Here is a 23,321-nt window from a genome sequence, read left to right as displayed (position 1 = left end):
TGTAATAAGCATGTCATAAAAACACATTTTATATTTTAAAGATCACTGCTTTTATAATTTATGCTCAGGTAAGGGAGAAAATCCCTGGAAATATACATTTTTAGGAGGGGTTTGTGAGATTTGACATTTTAGTGAAAGGGGTTCACGGGTTATTAAAGTTTGGGAACCACTGATGTAATGGCAGCCAGGAGCTCCGCACACTGCCCCCACCCCAAGCGCTGCCCCTGCAGCTCCCGGTGGCTGGGAACTGCGGGCAATGGGAGCTGCGGGGGCGGTGTTTGCGGACGGGGTAACACGCAGAACCACTTGGCTGTGCCTCCGAGTAGGAGCTGGAGAGGGACATGCAGCTGCTTCCAGGAGCTGCTTGAGGTAAGCACCACCCAGAGCCTGCACCCCTGAGCCCCTTAGAGTCACATGAGTAGAGTTAAAGACACACCTGAACCCTGTGGTATGTACTCTACACGGCTCTCTTCCTGCCCGTGCCATGCCTCTCCATCTACACTGCTGTTTTTAGCATGTAGTGTATTCTGCCTTCCTGCTGCTGGAGTCTTTCCCTACTGTGGGGAAAGGCTCTGGCAAGTTCCAAGCTTTTCCCCACTGCTTCTCCCCCATGTCAGAGCCTTTCACTGACCTGGGTAGCTCCATGCTGCAGTGTGGATGCAGGCTGCTTTGCAATACAGCATGTAGCTACACGTACCCTACACGCTGCCACAAGAGGTGGGCAAAGTAGACGTAATCTAAAAGTACACTGCTCTAACGCTGCTAAGGAGAGCTGCGCTACTTTGATTGCATACTAAAGGTAAGCAAATATTCTGAATCCTGAGAGAGAATATTAGTTCATTTGCTTGTTAATAGAGAACAACTCAATCCCTTTGAAGTCACATGCCTCATTTTCAGACATCTTTTTAAAAGGCAAATTTAGTGTCCTGTTTGACCATAGAACAGGTGCAGCACAACCCCTTTTTGTGCCAGATCCCCCATGATGTGCTGCCAATGCCCTTCCTTCCTGCCGGAGAATTGGAAGGTAGTTTAGTCTCTGTACCCTCTGTATCCTTTGCCTCTGATGAGGCTGCCAGCAAGGGGGGTGGGTTTGCCAGCAAAAGGGGCAGTTTTCTAGGAGATGGGGCAGAAAAGTGAAGCTGACTCCCTCCATTAAGGTAAGGTAAAGGTTCCTTCCTTTGTCAACAGCCAGGAGAACAGTGTAAAGGTGCCCCCTAGCTCCAGCACATGGGTAAGGAGGGGAAGCTCTGGGCCTGTTAGCTGACAAAGGTGGGGTGCCTGCTTATTGTTGTTTACTAGATATGGTAACTAAAGCTGTTGGTCTTTCATGGCATGTAATTGTGATTAAAATAAATGTATATATTTAAGTGTATAGTGTTTGGATGACACACACACAACGCTTACCATCTATTTTTCTGCCCTTCATCTTCTCCCTCTATTGTGTAATTCCCCTTCCAAGAGCAGGCCTTTTTGCTTCCGTTGTTTTAAAATATTGGGAGAGCACTTGAATTTAGTCTGCTTTTCTGAGGTGGCAAGTTTTTTCTTTCTGCTCTGCCCTGATGGCCTTAGGGTTGTGGTTTGCCATGGCAGGAGCTGGAGTGTGGAGTTTAGTGAATTCCCTCTATTGGTTTGCTGTGTGAGATGCTTTAATGGCCAAAAGTAGGAAGTGGTTTGCTAAGTCACATTTGTTTTTTATCACTACCACCAGTAATAACCACGAGAGAAATATGCAAATGCTGAGTGTTCAGGGTAAAGCTATATATGGGAATGATTACTTGTGCAATTCTTCTGTTGGCAAATCTACACACTGTAAGTACCAGCTTCTTCATGCTTTGATCCTTCAGGGGCTGGCTTTGGCTTCCGTATCCTTATGCGTTAAATTCTCTTCAAGGCTACAAACCTGATGCCTTATACAGATAGATTGTCTTATGGTCAGTTTAAATGTTTCTTATAAACAACAACCATATATGGGAACTAACATAAACATTGCTATGGGGCTTTTGGAATTGAAAAATTAATGTCAGCTTGCTGGCTTTTACTGTGGTTAAAATCTAATGGCACAGATCATATAGCTTTGAATTTTGTCATTTATTCCATTTTCAGTCATCTTAAAATTGATGTAATGGTCCCTGTGTTCTTGTAGGTTCTATTCTGTGCAAGTGTTTTTAGGAGAAATATTTTGTCTTTGTTCTGTTTTGTGGAACTAAGGATTCACATACACCAAGGAAAATGACCTGTTACTGACAATGATTCCTTCTTAACTGGTATTAAGAATGGTGTAACTGCTAGTGTAGGTTGGGGATAGGGGGAAAAGGGGCATTTTTAGAACCATTACAGAAAGCATAACTGAGACCTGGAATCATTCTGTGGGGCCGACAAGGGTTTTGTTTTGTCCCACTTGTTGTAGAAGCATTTCAACATGAATTGAGAGCCAGTTGCTGACCGTCCTTGTTCAAAATGGGTCATTTTCCTAGTGCAGATGAATCTTTAGAAAAGGGTGGGTTTTTTTTTTTAACCATTGAGATGGCCATTCTGTTCCATTGTTTTTAGTAATCTATTTTTCAGGTGCTTAAAAAATGTCATCTCATGAAGAATTTTGATCATATTTTTATGTTTGTTCTTTGCCCTAAGGTGACTTCTTTTACATAGTTGCATAAAAACCTGGGGTTTTTTGTTTGTTAATTATCCAGTTATTGCAGAAAAAGAGCATAATCATACTCCAAGACAAAAGTTAAGTTTTGTTTCTTTTGCGATAGCTCATTTCTAAAACTTCAAGTTTGGTATACATGTTGTTTTCAATTAGTATTACCGCTTTTGTTAAGTTTGAATTTAAAAAACAAATTAAAAAATGTTGAGTGAATGAAAATTAACACATTGCAAAATAAAAAGAATGTACTGCGTGCATATATAAACTACATAAGCATGTACGCTGAGCATAATCTTCAATAGACAGTACACTGGCTTTTCCAAATTCAAGACTCCTTAAACTATAAATTTCATACTTTAAAACAACAACAACAATGAGGAGTACTTGTGGCACCTTAGAGACTAACAAATTTATTTGGGCATAAGCTTTCGTGGGCTAAAACCCAATTCATCAGCCCATAAAAGCTTATGCCCAAATAAATTTGTTAGTCTCTAAGGTGCCACAAGGATTCCGTGTTGTTTTTGCTGATACAGTTTAACACGGCTACCACTCTGATACTTTTAAAAGATGATCTGGAAAGGAAAAAAGTAATTAGGCCTATTTCCCTTTTTTCTTTTTCTTTGATTTATGGATTAAAGGAGGCCTAAAAGGTTTTTCTTTTTCTAGATACCAGGTGGCTGAAGTAATATGTTTTATTGGACCAACTTCTGCTGGGGAAAGAGACAAGTTTTTGAAGTTTTTGAGCTTACACAGAGTTCTTCTTCAGGTCTCTTCTTTTTCTACTTGTTTTTACCATAGTAACAGTACCCCAAGAGGCTGGGGGATTAGTGAAATAAAATCAGAAGCGTCAACAGTGTAAAAGTTGAGCAACTGAAAGAGACCCTAATGTGAACTAGGGTGACAAAATGTGTTTCTGAGGAGCCAAAAAAGTAAAAGGTGGTACAGTACCTTCCAAGTGCAAGGGTCTTTTTATTGGGAATAAACAGTGTGTGTTAAAATATCCAAAGGTTACCAAGACACGTACAACCAAAAAACGCAAAAATATAGTGACCGGGTCTTGAATTGGCTGCTCAAAAAGAGAGACATAACAAAGAAAAGGGAGAGGGCGGACCTCCTTACACAAACAAACCAGGAACAATGGGATATAACAGTAAAAACAAAACATAAAACCAGTGATCACTAGGAGAGAATAGGCACATTCTAAAACTCCCCAAGGGAAATATTGTATTATTCAAATTCAAAGAATTCTTGTTTGATGAGCCCTTTCCAATATTGCTAGTACTTGCCCTGCTCAGGGATGTGTGGCTGGAGTTTGACAGAATATTTACAGCAAATGCTATAATACTTGTAATTAAAATCCTGGTCAGGGTAATAGAGGCCACTCTGCATAACTGGCACCTACAATGACTTTCTAATCTTGGTTTGCTGGGCAAATTACCCTCATAAGAAGTCTCATTATAAATGGCAGGATAAAGCTGACTAATTCCATGGCATGTGGCGCTTTTCCACTTATCACACAGATTTTGTCCATCTACTAGGCATTTTTCATTGACTGACTACCATTGTGACCATTTAGTCATGGCCCCACCCTGCATGTTTACCACTGGTTTACCCTTCCCTGACTCTCTGTTTTCTGTCCCCATCTACATCCTGAAAGCAAATGATATTCTCACAAGCTCTGCCTTTGCATGGGAGACGAGGGTGAATTTCAGCATCTTCTGAATTGTAAACATATAAGTTGAACTTTATTCAACTCGTGTGTAGTAAGAAATGGTGAAGGAGAACCAAGGTGATACTTGGCCAGTAGGGGGAGATGCTGTAAAGCCCATGGTAAGTATATTAATATGTAGGGTGACTATATTTCCCTATGCTGAATACAGGACATCTGGTAAAATTACTTGTATTCAAGCGAGTTCAATGGCAATCAGTCAGAACTGTGCAGTACAAACATTCAAATTAACATCAAGTTGATTGAGCCCCCGTTAAAAAAAAAAATACTGTTTAATTGGATTCTTTTTATTTACCTTCTTATCTTTAAGGCTTTCGGGTTCACACAGGGAAGGGTGATGGCCCCCACCCCCCTTCCACACATACACAGGGAGAGGTGACACATACACACACATTCCCGTACACCTCTCTCACACGGGGGTTGCGGGGACTGACCGACCCGACCCTCTTGCCAGGTGCGCTTCACCCTCCATGCCTGGCTGAGTCTCTGGGGTGGACCTGCCTCTCCTGGTACTGGTACCTAGTACCACTCTTCCCGAGGCAACACACAGGGAGACATGCAGGATCACATTCCCCCTGCCCCCAGATTTCTGTTAGGGTTCACACCAGAATGTGGCCAGCAGCAGCCTTTCAGCACGGAAGGGAAGGGATGGGATCTGCTTTCAGCCGCAGAGGAGTGGGAGGGGATGGATGATCTGGCCTGGCCTGTGTCTTTGAAGAGCTCATCTCTTCCTCTTTACTATTTTCCTTTTTAAAAAATATGCTAGGAAACGAAATTTTAAAAAGTGTTAAAGTTAGTTAGATTGCAAGATCAAGCTCTTGAAAGTTAGGCAACACCAAATTTACACTGGCCCTGTGCAACCTTAATTCCATCCTTTGTGGATATGATTTATGATGCAGTGTTTAATTACATGATCACAGTGTGTTTTCCACAAAACCCTGCCTTGTTCAATGAACCAACTGAAGGCAGCAGAATTTAGGTTACACCGGCAACCATAAATATGGCATTTTCTAGCTTGAATACTTGACTTGGCAAAATAAGTAACTGTCCTTAAATTTGTGTGTGTGTGCGGGTATGTAACCTTGACCCTATTGAAATCAATGTGAGTTTTGCTATTGAGTTTCAGTAGGATTGGGATCTCACCCTAGGAGTTTATCCCCTGTAAATACTCTTTTACAGGTGGACATGTCAGGAAACCATTTGGGGGCCATTTCCATCAGGCCCTGATCCCTTAATATGTGGGGGACCTTAAGGGAACTCCAGTCTCCAGCCACTGCTGTAGCAGGGAACTAGCTGAGAGTCCTTTTTATTAGCTCCTTACCACCTAATGTCCAGAGGACACTCTCTATATATATTTGGGAGGGGAGTTGTATCTTTCCCTTTTCTTGATTGTTCAGTTGTAGAGATTTCTCTTCTTGTTCTTTCAGAACCTGGTACCATGATTACCGTTTTCTAGATAAGTGCTTCTCTTTTTTTGAGAGAGATTAATTGGCTTTAATCTCCTAATTTCCTTGGCTTTAAGGAAAGCCTTCTGTCTCCCTGCCCCCCAATCCCCCTCTTTAAAGAAGGGTCTGAAAGGGAAGAGAGGGTAAATTTTGGATGCATTTCTCTCCATTCACTGATCATGACTGCAATATTATTTCTCCTTTGTTCCCTCCATGATCACCTTTAGCTTTATCTCCTTGAGAAGCAGTTGAATGATAAAGGGTAGTAATGTGATTCTGAGCTCAGTGGTTTGAGCATTGGCCTGCTAAACCCAGGGTTGTGAGTTCAATCCTTTATTTGGGGGGAGGGATAGCTCAGTGGTTTGAGCATTGGCCTGCTAAACCCAGGGTTGTGAGTTCAGTTCTTGAGGGGGCCATTTAGGGATCTGGGGCAAAAAGTGGGGATTGGTCCTGCTTTGAGCAGGGGGTTGGACTAGATGACCTCCTGAGGTCCCTTCCAACCCTGCTATTCTATGATTCTTCAACACATTCCACTCTTAATGTTTCATTGAGGATGGTTTTCTCTGCAGTAAAAAATAACCTTCAAACTTAAATATAACATGTTTCAATCTAGAATAGACTGTTTGCTCTAAATTTATGATGTTATTTAAATGTGCTTCATGAGTAGAAGAAAAAAATAGTGTGAATGATAAGATTAAGCGTTTTCTTTGTGCAGAATGGTAGCACCAAAGCTTTAGCTGTAGCTCTTATGAAAGATGACATGCTTATTCACCATAAATTAGAACTCATGGAAAACTTTAAATCTACAAATATTTAGGATTTTTAGCATTCCTAACTCTCAACCTGAGTTAAATTTCAGCTCTTTTAGCTTCACTTACTGCATACTTTAAGCGTACTGAAAGTGTTTCTTATCCCGTTTTTCTAGAAACAACCTATATCTTGAAAATATATAGAAAGATTACAGGCACGTTCACAGCATTAGTTGAGACAGGACACCGATCCTGCAAATACTTAATCATGTGCTGAACTTTTAGCTCATGAGTTGTCTAATATGGTCTTCATATCTTGTAGTATAGTTGCAACAGATTTTAATTTGGGACTAAATAAAAGACTGCCTAGGTTCTCTTTTCTGAATCGTCAGGGTTCGGTTTTCTGTTGGTAAGGGCTCAGTTGAATATTTTGATCTGATATATGTTGACAATATTAAGACTGTTCTGATGGTCAGTCCAGCTGTAGTACCACCGGTTATTACTTTTTGTGGTTAGGGAGAAATGCATTGAAGGCTGAAGGAGGAGTCTAAATTCTAAGGGATTAAAGGTAGGTTAAATACTAATGGTAACAAGACAAGCAATAAGAAAAGGAGGACTTGTGGCACCTTAGAGACTAACCAATTTATTTGAGCATAAGCTTTCGTGAGCTACAGCTCACTTCATCGGATGCATGTATTTTCCACTGAATGCATCCGATGAAGTGAGCTGTAGCTCACAAAAGCTTATGCTCAAATAAATTGGTTAGTCTCTAAGGTGCCACAAGTCCTCCTTTTCTTGTTGCTTGTCTTGTTACCATTAGTATTTAACCTACCTTTAATCCCTTAGAATTTAGACTCCTCCTTCAGCCAATTTATTTGAGCATAAGCTTTTGTGAGCTACAGCTCACTTCATCGGATGCATTCAGTGGAAAATACATGCATCCGATGAAGTGAGCTGTAGCTCACGAAAGCTTATGCTCAAATAAATTTGTTAGTCTCTAAGGTGCCATGAGTCCTCCTTTTCTTTTTGCGGATACAGACTAACACGGCTGCTACTCTGAAACCTGTCAAGACAAGCAACAGTGGCTGTTGGCTGATCCTGAAAAATTCTCGGGGAATGTGAAAAACCTAAGTAGCCCAATCCAGTGCAAAGGGAATGGTAACCTATTTAGAAAAGAATAAAGAGACTATGAGACTAGAAATGGAGACTAATATGGAGTCTAGAAATTAAAATGGGGCTGGGTGGTACTAAGTGAGCGTATTAAGTCTCCTACAGAACTAGAGGAATGCTTGGAAACATCTGCGCAACTGAGGAGAGGAATGTCTGCATTTCCTGTAGCGCCCCCTGCAAAGTACTGTTCCACATGTTATCTACAGTGTTTCAGTTTTTGGATTGTACATAGCACAGGTCCAGTGGTATGATGAGCAAATTTCAGATTGAACCACCCAGCTTTTATATGATCTTAAACCAGGTGTTATGAGAAAAGGAAGAAATCTGTTTCAGATTTCTGTTTAGAAAGTTTTTGGCACGTCCCCAAATATACTTGTTAATGAAAGGTCTTTTCCCATTCACATCAGATCAGCTTAGATCAGGAGTTGGCAACCTTCAACACGTGGCTCATCAAGGTAATCCGCTGGCGGGCCGCGAGACATTTCGTTTACATTGACCATCCGCAGACACGGCCCCCCCGCAGCTCCCAGTGGCCATGGTTCTCTGTTCCCGGTCAATGGGATCTGCAGAAAGCAGCAGCCAGCACATCCCTGCGACCTGCGCTGCTTCCCGCAGCTCTCATTGGCCAGGAACGGCAAACCGTGGCCACTGGGAGCTGTGGGGAGCCATGCCTGCAGACGGTCAGCGTAAACAAAATGTCTTGCAGCCCACCAGTAAATTACTCTGATGAGCCATGTGCCGAAAGTTGCCGACCCCTGGCTTAGATCCTCCCCAAGTTCAGCTGCTAAAAGAAGCCAGTAAACAATTTGAAGGGGGGGGAAGTCACTTCAAGAACCATACCAAACAACAAGTATCCTGGGCCCAGTTTACACTAGAAAATTAGATTGGTTTAACTAAGTCGGTCAGGGGTGTGAAAAATCCATATCCCTGAGCAGCGTAGTTAAGGCAACCTAAATCCCAGGTGTAGACAGTGTTAGATCGATGGAAGAATTCTTCCATCAACCTGTCTACCAGGGAGGTGCATGTAGGATTAGTATAAAAGGAAAGAACTGAAGTGAGTTTGTTTGGTTAAGGAAATATGTGTCTGTTGTGAAGAAAGGCCTTGACTAGCAAGTAGAAGGAAGGCCTTGGAAATAATGTTATAATGTCAAAAGAAATGAAGTAGGGAGGATGTCTGGTGCAAAGAAGAACTAATGAAATAAGGGGAAGTTTCTAAAAAGAAGGCCTCTGACCAATAGGGCTGACTGCAGATGGTTTGAAATCACACAAAGAATCTGTCTTGAAATGAGCCAACTTAGCCCTTCCCCAACTCACACGCCAGCGTTAAAGCCTGTGTGAACTCAGGTGCAACAGGAAAACTGTTGGACAGCAAGGAGAGGAGGAAAGGCCTTGGGGAGAAAGGAGGTTGTAAATCTTAGCTGGATTAAGACTGGAAATAAGGGTGAACTGTCTCCAACTGTTTTTTAGCTGAAGTCAATAAATGGCAGTGACATCACTTGTTTGTTAAAGGGTATAAAAAGTAAACTCTTAAAGGGTTCATTGCTAATACCTGACTGGCCCCACTGAAGCCAACCAACCTGGGTGTAAGCATGCCTGGGTTTAGCCTGTTTGTAAGTATCTTGATCAAATGCTGTTAAATGTTTTGTTACTGTTTGGGTGTAATAAATTGCTTATTAGTTAGGCTTTTTAGGCATGTTTAGAGCAATTGTATAAATACCATTTGGCCGCTGGATTTAATAAAGGAATGTATGGTTAAATTGGTGTTTGGTGATTTCCCATATTAATATTAATTGGCTATTAGCCAGGATGGGCAGTGATGATGTCCCTAGCTTCTGTTTGCCAGAAGCTGGGAATGGGCGACAGGGGATGGATCACTTGATGATTACCTGTTCATTCCCTTTGGGGCACCTGGCATTGGCCACTGTCGGAAGACAGGATACTCGGCTAGATGGACCTTTGCTCTGACCCAGTGTGGCCATTCTTATGTTCTTAATAATTTCAAATATTATTAATAATTCCAACAGTGGATTATCTACAACGATGGGAGAATTCCTCCCATCAGCAAAGCACTACAGCGGCTCGGCTGTAGGAGACAAGTATCTTTAAGTGTAGACAAGTATCTTTGAGGATGGATAGGTGCCAAGCAGCTCTTTATTAAAAGAATGATCTCTCCAAAGTTCTTGTGTGGATCTGTTATATTATGCTGTAAATTGTTATGCATGCTGTCCTATGACCGATTTGGTCTTGGAACCACTTCACTTTGGGGCAGATGTGGGCACGTAACATTGTGGCTTGAGTTGTTGCCTGGCAAGCTCATACTGCTCCGCAGTCATTATGCAAACAACCATGAGTTGACATTATGTGCTTTGGAGCAGTCTTTCTTCATAATTAAACAGAATCCATTTGCAGCTGAAAAGATCATGCCATTTTCTCCATGAGATTTTGAGCCACTCATTTAAAAGAAAAATGCAAGGTTCAATTGAACAGATACTACTGTATTTTGAAAAAAATCCTGTTAATTACTTCTCCAGTCACTACCGTAGCTCAGTTTACTGCTATTAATTCAAAACAGGTTTTTATATAGCATAATATCTATCCGTAGATTCACTTTGTACATTGTAGTTGTTAGAAATTAGTTGTTTGGACATATACTGATGATGTCCTTTAATAATTAAAGGGCTATAAGAAGCTGGTGATGGTTTATAAAAACTACTCTTCTATGTAAAAAGAAAAGGAGTACATGTGGCACCTTAGAGACGAACAAATTTATTTGAGCATAAGCTTTCGTGAGCTACAGCTCACTTCATCGGATGCATTCAGTGGCCATGTGCTCAAATAAATTTGTTCCTGTCTAAGGTGCCACAAGTCCTCCTTTTCTTTCTTCTATGTGTATCAGTCATCACCATATTTAACAGGTATTTGTAAGAGCATTAACTAGTCATTAGAAACTGCTAATGTCTGACTTTAGGGAGGTGTTGCTTAATTCTGTTTAAATTTATCCTGCTGTGCAGTGGGGGTTTACTTGAGTATTCCACTTGAAACTGGAATGCAGCATGTTTAGGCAAATACCACAAACTGTTTTCCTTTTCTTATTTTTCCAGGTGTGGTTTCCAGGTGAGTGGAGATGTGCAGCCTTTTTCTACCTGTAAATCAGTACAGTCCTTTAAAATCAAATATGTATATTTTTGTTTTATACATGATTTTTTCAGTCTTACAGGATATACTAAAGTGTATGTGGTGTGGTTGCTAAGAAAATGTTAAAGTTTGTTTAGGTCTATCGTATAATGCCCTTCTTAAAAATCCTCCAGGTGGCATTCTATACTGAATTGTTCCTAGAATATTCTTGTATAAAACTCCCATGCTTGTTTAATAAACTTGACAGAATTCACTAGTATGAAGCTACAGATCCAATACTACATATTTAAAACCAACATTTGCATTCTTTGCACATTTCATTATTGTAGGAATTTGAAATTAACCTTTGTGTGTGTTCCACTACAAATCAAACACGCTGATAGTTGAATATATAATTTATACCACATAGACATGTGTTTCCTGTCTAGGTCAAAGAGTGTCTTACGAGTTTCTTGCAAGTAGTCAATGAGGTTATCAAAGTTACATTTAACAAAATAAAAACTGAATTAGGTTCACGTATAATTTCTCCCTAGAAAAAAACTTGGATTACAGTCTATTTACATGTGCCAAGATTAAAATCAATTTTTGAAAAAACATTCAGGTCTATTTAAACCTATTTTAAAATTCAAGTTTATAGTTTTCATTACCAGTTCGAATGAGACATGCAGCTTGGAAAACCATGATTTCCTGTGTTACAGGAAACTTTTAACTTTATCATTCATGTTTTATAGCCTCCATAGGGCCTTGCACCATTGAAAAATAGACAAATGCCAGAGTGACAGTCCTTTTGATAGTTAAGAGCAGAAAAGCATTGATGAATATTGTTTACATTTTTAGGGTTTTGGAGGAAAAGTGTTTTTGTATTGGTAGCATTAATCACTTAGGTTTGTAAGAGATTGTTTGAATGCTGGATGTGGAAGTTCTTGTAGGTCCTCTTGCTGCTCAGTTTGTTGGATTAACCTCCAATTTTTTGGTTTGTTTACATGTTTGAGTAAGTTTGGATTTTATAGTGCTAATGGGTCTCCTTTTGTTATAAATAATACGGAAGAGATCATTGCTCATGAGATTTTTAGCTAATTCCAAGAGGCATAAGGACAACTGAATAGCTTGCATAATAAATTGTAAATTTGTTCATGATAACTGGACACTTAAGCTTTATTTCCAACAAACTTTCATGGAACCTGGTAGGCTTGCCACAGTCATCCCTTAGGTGTGATCAGGGAAATGTAGTGCCCTTCTGAAGGGTGTGTACCTATGAGAAACAGGAAGCAGTACAGCAACTGCCTGTGCTGAGAGATTTGTAACTCTGACGAGTGCAGGTGTACAGACCCACTGCTGAGCATATTCTCTCCAGGCATCTTGGCAGCTGCACTACTCAACAGAAACTTTAAAAAACCCCTGTGGGTAGAGAAATATGACTGCATTACAGCTGAAAGAGTTATCATATTCTGGTCTGTACAGGAGGAGACGGGATCGCCCTGATAGTTTGGGACTTCATGGGTTACATGAAGAGAAGCTAAGGTGAGTGCAAATTAATGGTTAACAAAGGCTCAGGGTGCCTTTTTAGTAAACAGGCGTTTGTTTAAATGATTACAGCAAACTAAATACAAACCGAGGTTCTAATAATGTTATTGTAAGACGTGTAGTTTAAAAGTAGCCCCAAAATACCAGAATAAATCTAAGAGGGACTAATCAGAAGCAGATGTCCTGTGTTTGCACCATAGTGTAGTTTTTGGCAAAGGCATGAATCGTTTCCTACGTTTGGCAAATGCAGTCTATAACTTTCTAGTATACTTTTGACAGTTGGTAATTTACTAGTAAATAACTTCCTCATACATGTTGTTGCAGTTTAGGTTAAAATTCAGTGTTAATCACCAAAGCACTCTAATTGAAACCAAGGAAAGTTGCCCGGTTTCTCTGGGATCTTCTTGGTGTCATTCTGTAGGGCTTTTCTTTGTTTAAGATGGTCTAGTGCAGCTTGTTGGATCATGCTTCTTTTCATAGGGATTCTTTGTGAAATGGCTTTAGACAAAAGAATGCAGTAGAACCACTTGACATGACCTTATGAAGGAAGGGTGACCAAAAATCTGAAAGCCATTTAATGACTAAGGTTATTTTCCCGATATGACGTTCCTTTTAAAATGTTACATGAGATTTTCAGTGGTCTATATTTGGAATAATAGTTTGTAGCCTCAGTAATGCAGATTCAGACCAGTGAAAATGCTAACTTTTCATCTCCTAGATAGGGAAATAGTCTGTTCACATTTCATTTTATTCAGTAACGGATTCTTGTGTAAATGCTGACAAAAGCATCAGTGGAGAGGAAGTACTTCCTATCCCCTAATTACTTTTACTTTGCTTTTATTTTTAAACTGTGTATTGATTTGAGTGTTTCAACTCCATAATTTGAATGCTTCATACAATTTTGTGCTCCTGTTTTTATATGGGGGTTATAACGCCATCCTTTTTTTCTTTTAACCTCTGCTTTTTCAAGCCTTCAGAATTCACTTTGTGCTGAAACTTTTCAGAGAAGTTTACTTCTTTAATTGCGGTTTTGTTATTTGTGTTACTTGATTTCAGAAGAATGGCAGTTTACATTTTTAAGATGCCCCTTTGTGTCAAGATTAAGAACTTAATTTCATCTTAATTTTTTTTTACTAAATATTAGAATAATTGACAGATTATTTTTAATTGTCATGATAATGAAGAACAATCAGATTTACCAAAGTCATATAATGAACCGGTTAATTTATGGACCTGCTATGTATACTTAGATTCTATTCAAAAATCTCTGCCTATGTAGATTTTTGAGGGTATTTATGTATCTGTATAATATATAACACACACATATTCCAATCCAAAGTCATTAACAGAATGTTAATGTTTTAACAAACCATTAGCAGCAAAGAATTTAAGTGGAATGAAAAGATGACATTTTTTTTAAAAAACCTATACCCATTGTGGATACCTCTTTATCTGCTCCTTTAAGCACTCTGTTGTGCATTAATGTTGGAGAGCGTGTCTTATATCACTTGTCATTCTTAATGGCAAATGTCCTTGTTTTCCTCGTTACCAGTTGAATGTTCTTTACTGTAATATTTTATGTTCACAAAAACGAACGGAAAGACTGAGCGCTTGTCTACACTTGAAACATTACAGCAATACAGTTGCCGTGCTGTCGTTGCACCACAGTTGCACTTCAGTGTAGACACTACCTATGCCAACAGGAGGGGTTTTCCCACTGGCATAGGTAATCCACTTCCCCAAGAGGTGATAGCTAGGACAGTGGAAGAGTTCTTTCATCAGCCTAGTGGTTTAGGTTGGTATAGCTACATCTCTCCTGGGTGTGGCTTTTTCACACCCCTGAGAGATGTGGCCATGCCGATTTAACTTCCTAGTGTGGACCAGCCCTCAGTTAATAACATGTACAGACTGAAAAATCATTTAGTAATTAAGCTCAGTCAAATGGGGTATGTTCAGAGGTTCATTCTCCACTCAACATTTCCTTTCCTTTGTATGTATTGTTTTTAATATATTCAATGCCCTTTATCTACTTTTTGTCTCTTTTTACTAGTTTTAAATAATGTGTCTTAAGTCCTATTGTGGGATCAGAATCTGCTTTCATAAACAGAACTTGCAGATAGATCTGTTGGAAGCAATAAACGAGAGCCATACTTTGTAGCTGTAGTAGTATCATTATTCTTGCTTAACGTGGATATCTTGGTAGCTTGTAGCAGCCCTGATTTGGATTGTGTGGGATGCTACACAAGCATAAAGGTGCATATGATTCCTGCCCTCAGTAGCTTACAATTTATGAAGATAAGCAACATGTGAGGCAGAAGTGGGTCCTGAGAAATAATTTGAAGGAGGAGAGATCAGTAAGTAGCCTTATGATTAATTTAATGGAAGGCATTCCAAGCGTAAGAGGTGGAATGGAAGAAAGTCTAAAGATGTTCATGGGGCAAAAGGGCAAGCAGGTAAACAGTAGGCAACCTAAGTCAAAAGTGGATCATTAAGGAGGGGCCAGAGTTGTAAAGTGCCTTGAAGGTTAATGTCTAAGAGGAGACTTGATTATGTTTAAAAAAAAATTTAATAGATGGAAAATTATAACGTAAATTCAGTTCTTTTACTCTTTTCATAATTGTTCTTATCATATTTGCTAATTGTTGAAGTTATTTCTGCTTAAACTAGATTTTGCTCCTTCCTAACCCATTTTCTTATTTCATCCTGTAGTTGCCATGCTGCCTTATTTGTGATCTTGCAATATTTTCTATGGCAAAATATTGCAATGTTATAAATATAGGATTATGACTTAACTACGAGATAAGAAGAATGAGGACTCAGGAGGAGGAAGCCCTTAATTTTCATGAATATTAAATGGAACACTGCAGAACATTCTCTGTTTTCATTGAGCTCTCCACAGTTACACCTTGGTGTCTGTCCTTAGTGGTTACATTTACGTTAGACTCTGTCAATATGCATGAATAGGACAAAATGTTCCTTGCAATGTGCATTACTTGTGTACACTAAATTGAATATGCCATCATTATGTTTCCCTATTGTATAGCTATGTAACATCCCTCTGAAGTTCTCCACTTCATTAATTTTTCGTAGTCATAGCTATCCCCTCTTTTACATAGTTATTTAATTAAATGTTAAATAGTACCAGTACTTGGGGCAATTCACTGTAAACCTTTTGCCATGTTAGAAACTGGCCATTCATCCCTGCTCTTTGTTTTCTAATCCAACACCAAAATTTGTGTATGACTATTTAGTTTTCTTAGGACTCGCCCACACGCCCAAAAAAACCACCGCGGCAGCGAGTCTCAGAGCCGGGTCAACCGACTCAGGCTCGCAGGGCTTGTGCTATGAGACTAAAGATAGCAGTGTAGACCTTCCCACTTGAGCCGGAGCCTGGGCTCTAAAACCTGGCAAGGGGGGTGGGTCTGAGAGCCTAAGCTTCCACCTGAGCAGGAACATGTATACTGCTATTTTTATCCCCATAGCGTGAGCTTGAATCATTTGACCCAGGCTCTGAGACTCACTGCAGTGGGAGGAAGCAGCCGGCACCACGTCCCTGTGTGGCCCCTGGGGGAGGGCGGCATAGGGCTCCGTGCGCTGCCCTTGCCGCTCGTCCAGGTACCTCCCCTGAAGCTCCCATTGGTCGCAGTTCCCCATCCCCGGCCAATGGGAGATGCAGGGGGTGGTGCCTGGAGGCAAGGGCAAAGCACGGAGCCCCCTGCCAGGCCGCAGGGACATGGAGCCAGCCGCTTCTGAGAGTGGCGCGGGGCCTACGGCACCACAGGGGGCAATGCCGGTGGCCGGATCCAAAGCCCTGAGGGGCAGGATCCAGCCCGCGGACCGTAGTTTGCCCGCCCCTGCCTTAGATGAAGCCCAGGTAAATGTCTTCTACTAGTTCTCCTTTTTCCAGCACTTTGTTGCCTCTCTCTCTTATAGTGTCCCTCTCTGGCCCCTTCTTTTGCTACTTGTCTTCCCAGATTGTTATTTTTTGGGGAGCAAGGACAGGGTAATCATATGTGTTTGTATAGGGAATAGCACAGCTACCACATTCACTGTCCTTGGTAAGGGAATGAATTTAATACCCCTCCCCCCCACACACTCATTTGCTCTCTTACGGCCCAATTATTTGCTGTTAGGTGGAGTGAAGAACATCATCTTGATAGAATGCAGCTACTAAGCATATATTCTTCCCTCAGATTCTGCATGTAGCTGGTGTGTTGGGTGAGTGGGTGCAGCAAAGGTTCTTTCTAGTCTTAACTGTTGGTATTTTCCTGAGAGAGGGACTGTTATAGAATGCTTTAGTGGTCACAGTGGGAGCTTGGACTTGAGCCCAGTTTGGATTTAATTTACTTTATGGATCAATGTTAAAACTGAGTAGCACCACGGGAACACAAAGTATGAGAACCCCCGAACGATAATAACTTCTGTCTTGAACTCAGCTGTATGTATAATTCCATATATTCTGCAAAACCAGATATCTGTTTTAATCCTCGTCTTCTGGAAATCACACTTTCCTGGCACAGTCTTCACAGACTGCTGCAGAAGCATCAATATTGAAAGCCAAAGAGCTTTAAATAGAGATTTGCTGCTGAATTTTTTTTTCGCTTTTAATTTGAAATGAAGTGTAATGTGACTTAATCTGAAGCATTAAAATACAAATAATGAATAATTAGGACATTGTAATGCTGCATTACACCGTTGAACAATATATTCTGAATGTGTATGTAGGTTTAAATTCCTAAATGGTTACAAAGTAAGAAAATACCATTGACTTTCCCTAAAACAAAATCCCTTAAAGATATGCAAAATACAGTAGGAAAATAGAGTAATTTCCTGTGTTAACATAACTTTGAGAGAGATCATCCACTGCTGGCTTTGAGGGTCCATAACAGGAAACAGATCTTTAGCTTTTGAAGCTGTACCCATTAGTGCTGGTATAGTCCATTTCCATCATTGTCTTTCAGAGGTTTATAATTCTGCTGTGCAATTTCCAATGAATCCGCCCAGAAGCATTTTTTCCCACCTACCACAGGGAGTGTTGTAGGGAAATGATATGGGTTTAACAATTAAATTTTAAAATTTGTCATTCTCAGTCTGCAGTAGAATCCTCTTAATAGCTCTTAGTGAATGGTGCTGTCTCTTCATTAAGTTACTATCTGAAAATATTTCAGACTTTACCTGCTAGACCCCTTTTCTTCTTGTCTAACATGCAGAACTGTGAATTGGAAAATGTGTGTTCAGTTTCTGTATCTGCCACAGTCTGTATGATGTTGGATGAGACACTTAAGCGCTCAGTGCCTCAGTTTCCCCAGCTCCAGGGGTTACAGATTAGTGGTAGTTAATTGTTTTAAAATGCTTTGTTGGTGCAGAGTTCTATAAGTGCAAGCCAGAGAGTTTCTTTCTCTCTCATTCACTACCTCTCCACAGCACTTGGTTTTTTGGTCAAAGGCCCGATCCTGCACAATTGGAGTCAGTGGGAGTTAAGCTATTTTGCACTGAATCAAGCCCTAGGTGAATAACTCCCATGTTTTCTATTTCTGCTTCTAGCTTTCCAACCCATCAGCAGCAGTGTGAAAGTGACATGATTCCTAGTAGTCTCACTGATCTCTGCGAAGTTCTGAATATCTTAAGTAAACTGACAGGAGTCTTGTTAATTTCACTATGCTGCTGCTTAGCAAAATTATGAGATCTGTTTGTCTCCGGATCTGGGGAGATGTCAATGCCCGTCAATATACACACAGTTCATCTTTGTAACACTTTCACAACAGGGCTAAACACTTGTTTTTTTTTTGACAATGAAAGCTTGGATTCTGCACGGGTTCATGTTGTGTGGGTCCCTTCACTTCCCAGGTCAAGCTTCCCACTTACCCTAGGTGAGTGGATTTACTAGCCCTTTCCACAGAAATTAATTTAAGACAGAATGAATATAAACTATCACAAATATTTTTACTTGAAAACTTAAAGTACTCCCACCTGCAGCAATGTGTTTTGAGCACTGCATTGTAATGACTGATATTACATTCATCATGTTTAAGCTGTGTTCCGTGGCTCCTATTTGAATTTCTTTGTATTCTCATAAATTGCTCACATCCCCATTTTACTTTTATAGTTCACCTGAATTTGAAACAAGATAACACCAGAATACTCTACATTGGGAGGGAAAGTCATCACTATACCACAGGCGTCATGATATATTAAGTGAAAGTTCAGTGTACACCTGCTAATCTTTGTATTTTGAGGCTCTTTGCTACCTGTAACAATGTTAAAATAAAATATTGTTATTTTTTCTTCGTGCTGCTCTCAGCACCTCATCTATGTGAATAATTTAAATTCGTATTTAATTAGAAAATGATAGAGTGAAAAAATTTTCAAAACCACCTTCTTAGAGATTTTTTTGTACTGTGTTGTGAAATACTTTTTAAAGTGATCTTACAAAAATTCTAGCTATCTGGTGAACTTTTTCTCCCCTGCTGTCTCCAGAAAACAGGATGCTAAGGAAATAGTAAGCATACATCTGTGACTAATCATTGGGATCCATTCAACAGCAGCTTTATACATGTTTTTACATCCCCTCCTCCACACTGACCTTCCTAACTTTGTTTAGCAATGTTTGGCCTGAAAAAATCGTATGATTTATTTTCACAATTCAGTAGAATATTTTGGAAAAACTGGAAGAAAATTGATTAAAACAATTGTTCAGTTAGTGTTTAATGATTGCACTTGAAAAAATAATTGAACTAAGTGTCTTCCTAACTCTTTTAGGTCCCTACTAAGTAAATCCAGTTAAAATTTTAAGAACTTGTGGACTGGCTGATAGTTCGTAAATTTCAATAATGACAACAAATAGGTACTAGCTTTCTTCATTTAGTTTTCATCAGTTATTCAAGTAGTTTGCCACTCTATTCTCTTGTCACAGAAGATATCTTATAAAGTTTTCTCTGTATTGAGAGACAATGACAGTTGAAAACTACTAGATCAGTTTTGTATTCGCCTGGTGAACGCCAACTAGTGCTCATAGGAGAAACAGTGAGGAGCTGACTGGGAAGAGTGAAATGAGGAACAAGGGACCCTGCCAAACTTCTGAACTCTGCAGGATATTTAGAGCAGAGGGAAGGCAGAGGAAGCAAGGTTAATTTGCAGAATTCCTAAACTTTGGCTGTTGAATTTTAATGTGTAACATTGCACAATAGTCTCACAAAACTTAAAAGAAAGTTAATATTTATACATTGTTCCTTCATCTCCACAGGGTCCCCAGTAGCATCTTTAAGGTGCAAATATCAGCATAGGCTCAACAGCAGTGTCAACAGTAATCAGTAGCAAAGCAGAAGTACAGATATTGAGGTTTTACACAGTATATAAGTTTAAAGTCCACATTTTGTACACTGCTAGGGCTAGAAATACTGCCAGAGCAATCTGTATTTTGGACCAGAAAACTTTTGCCCTGAATCAAAAACATTTTTGATCCTTGGACTGTTTGAGGTTTTAAGTGAAGAGAGGGTTCATCAATGTATGCTCACCGTTAGAGGAAATATTGACACTTCTTATGGCAACTTCCAGAGAGTCTGACACTTCCAAAGGGTTAGAGGCACACAGCATATATGCACACTTACTTTAACCCTAAGCAATGAAAAGTAACTCATGATGAGCACAACCTCTCTTGTCCTCACTCTCCTGCTTTTTTATGTTGCATAATCATTCCTAAACAATTTGTTTAGATTTAATCACCATCAGACAATATCCCTTGAGTCCAAATGACTAGGTGGTGATAAATGGTACTTATGTAGGTGAAAATTGAGCAATCATTCCTCTTAAATTACTGTAATGATCCAACAATAAAATTTTGTGTCTGGTGGTTTTATAAAATGGTGGTAAATACAATGGTTATAGCATGTATCGACAAATAGAGGAGTGAGAATTCTTTCTTTCAATGCTAGTTGGTTACATTTCATAAATAGATCTTATTTTAAAACCTGTTTTTGATATGCAGACTTAGTGTGTCTAACAATTAAATAACACCTGGATCAAAGCATTCTATAAATAACATTTAATGTAATACCTTTTCATTTTTCATGTATGTAAGAGTATTTTAAACTAGATTTTTAATACAGTATGTGCCATGAAATGATTAATTTCCACACAGGAATACTCTGTAGCAGAGACAAAACTTAGTCTTGGTTAAAACCCACTGATTCACAGACAGGAAAGAACCATGAACCCCAGTCTTTTAGATAGTAAAGGAGGTCTGGGTTCATGTTTTTTCTGTCCCAGTAATTAATAAGTTGTGTTTTAAAATATGAATCTAGCCCATGCAGTGTTCTCTTGAGTACCATGAACTGAGTGGGGAGATGCCAGATTGTGGTGATTTTAGTGTACATCCCAAACATAAATAAAACTCTGAATGGTCATGCATGCCATCTGATGTCTTAGTGCACGTGGTTTTATGAGGCCCCTTCATTTCATAGAATCATAGAATATCAGAGTTGGAAGGGACCTCTGGAGGTCATCTAGTCCAAACCCCTGCCCAGAGCAGGACCAATCCCCAACTAAATCATCCCAGCCAGGGCTTTTTCAAGCCTGACCTTAAAAACTTCTAAGGAAGGGGATTCCACCACCTCCCTAGGTAACGCATTCCAGTGTTTCACCACCCTCCTAGTGAAAAAGTTTTTCCTAATATCCAACCTAAATCTCCCCCACTGCAACTTGAGACTATTACTCCTTGTCCTGTCATCTGCTATCACTGAGACTAGTCTAGATCCATCCTCTTTGTATCTACCTTTCAGGTAGTTAAAAGCAGCTATCAAATCCCCCCTCATTCTTCTCTTCCGTAGACTAAACAATCTCAGTTCCCTCAGCCTCTCCTCATAAGTCATGTGTTCCAGACCCCTAATCATTTTTGTTGCCCTTCGCTGGACTCTCTCCAATTTCTCCACATCCATCCTTCTTGTAGTGTGGGGCCCAAAACTGGACACAGTACTCCAGATGAGGCCTCACCAATGTCGAATAGAGGGGAACGATCACGTCCCTCGATCTGCTGGCAATGCCCCTACTTATACACCCCAAAATGCCATTGGCCTTCTTGGCAACAAGGGCACACTGTTGACTCATATCCAGCTTCTCGTCCACTGTCACCCCTAGGTCCTTCTCTGCAGAACTGCTGCCTAGCCATTCGGTCCCTAGTCTGTAGCGGTGCATTGGATTCTTCCGTCATAAGTGCAGGACTCTGCACTTGTCCTTGTTGAACCTCATCAGATTTCTTTTGGCCCAATCCTCCAATTTGTCTAGGTCCCTCTATATCCTATCCCTACCCTCCAGCGTATCTACCACTCCTCCCAGTTTAGTATTATCCGCAAACTTGCTGAGGGTGCAATCCACACCATCCTCCAGATCATTAAGGAAGATATTGAACAAAACCGGGCCCACTTGGTCTCTTCCATAAGAGTTCATGAGTTGTGGGACTTAGGAATTCAAATTCCTTGTTTTTTATATTCAGAGCTGTCAACTTAGTAGCACTTAGATTTTTCTTTAAAATACTTGCTGGTCACAGGGTGAACCAATAATTTCATTAGAAAAGCTCCATGAACTTTTCATAATGTTTTGGGGTTTATTAATGAGGGGAAACTGCCCACGTTTGTCAAAAGGTTTGCAATTCTTTCTGCAAGCCTGTTCCTGTTTCTGCTTTTAGGTATCAGCTAGGCAAAGCTTGGTAATTTTGGCTGAGGTTTTTGTTTTGGGAGGAACTTGGCATACAAAGCAAAAACCACGGGCTGTGAACTCATACAGACAGAAGTTGTAAAATAAAATGAATACGTAAAATAAAAATTATCATAAACCTCTAAACTGAAGAGTTTTGCACACTGTAACAAAAAGGTCTGTATTGGCAATTTGTTTCTAAAATAAACCACTTTTAACTTTTTTTTTTAAAGTGTGCATTCCTTAGAGGTTTGTTGCATGCCCCTTGCTATACCTTAAATCTCCAGGTTGTTAAACTGTTCTGCTTTTTCCATCTATATCTAACACTGCTACAATTGTCCCTCCCCCTGTTTTTTTCTAACTATGCTTTTATAAAAGATTCAAAAGGCTTTTGTACCAAAAACTGAATGAATGAAGGTGAAGAAAGTGTGAAATTTAATTTTGTATTTCTGTATATTAAATTTGTGCATGTCACACTCTTAATGATTGATAATGTCCTTGGCAGAAAGTTTGTTTAGTAAATCTGGTTACTCCATGTTCCCTGGCCTAAGCAGCTATTGAAAACTGTTATCATCCATGCTGTGGATAAGAATCAAATTACCTGAGCTGGTCTATTTGCTTTTGTTCTAGTAAACAATATATGTTCCTGCTGTTGACTTATTTTATTTAGGCCTTTTCAATGAGAAATGTTTATGTACGTTTCTCCTTTTGAAGACTTTGATTATTAAACCAGTAGCAAAATCAGTTTTTTAGTGGGTTCTGTACTAACCTCTAACAGCATACATTCAATTCACAAAGAAGTGTGTGCACGTTATGCTGGACTAAATTTGCTTTTTAATATACCAAATGCTTGCACTGTCGCCTTGGGATAGCTAAGTAAATTGCCATGTTGATTGTGATGAATTTTGACTAAAATATGCAAAGCAGTCATTAGGATTAAACTGAATTCTTTATTTAAACTAACTCTCAAATTGTAACCACTTTCTTTATCTTTCCTTCCTCATCTTTCCTCACCCAATCTGTCCCTATTGTTCTCGAGTATGTATTTCAATTGTTCAGTCATACTCTACTCATTTAACATTAGACAACTGGGACATACCCTGGTGTCTGTCACTTTAGGAAAGTCTAGAAAAAACAACCACAAACCCATAGCCCTGGGTTTAGAAAGTGATTGGCATTTCTTATTTTACAGTTGGTGGTACTGAAATTCACCATACTTGTTTCTGAGGGAGTAA

General features: G+C 39.7%; 1 protein-coding gene across 9 annotated transcripts in view; it reads left to right on the top strand.

The window, feature by feature from the left end:
- Positions 1-23,321, top strand: part of LIMS1 (LIM zinc finger domain containing 1) — a 140,883-nt gene that overhangs the window by 61,781 nt on the left and 55,781 nt on the right. For 2 of the 9 annotated variants that reach the window (XM_073350930.2, XM_073350940.2), the window contains exon 1: positions 10,998-12,396. The exons of 4 other annotated variants lie outside the window; for them this stretch is intronic. In XM_073350930.2, coding sequence (XP_073207031.2) covers positions 12,290-12,396 — 107 coding nt within the window. In that variant the 5' untranslated portion in view covers positions 10,998-12,289. Of the gene's footprint in view, positions 1-1,762; positions 1,810-10,983; positions 12,397-23,321 lie in introns of those variants that run through there. 3 more of the 9 variants (XM_073350991.1, XM_078853767.1, XM_073350950.2) reach the window with 3 other exon arrangements.

Source organism: Lepidochelys kempii, chromosome 1 (assembly GCF_965140285.1).
Source record: "Lepidochelys kempii isolate rLepKem1 chromosome 1, rLepKem1.hap1, whole genome shotgun sequence".
NCBI classification, from domain to species: domain Eukaryota; kingdom Metazoa; phylum Chordata; order Testudines; family Cheloniidae; genus Lepidochelys; species Lepidochelys kempii.
This window is presented reverse-complemented; position numbering and strand designations above follow the sequence as displayed.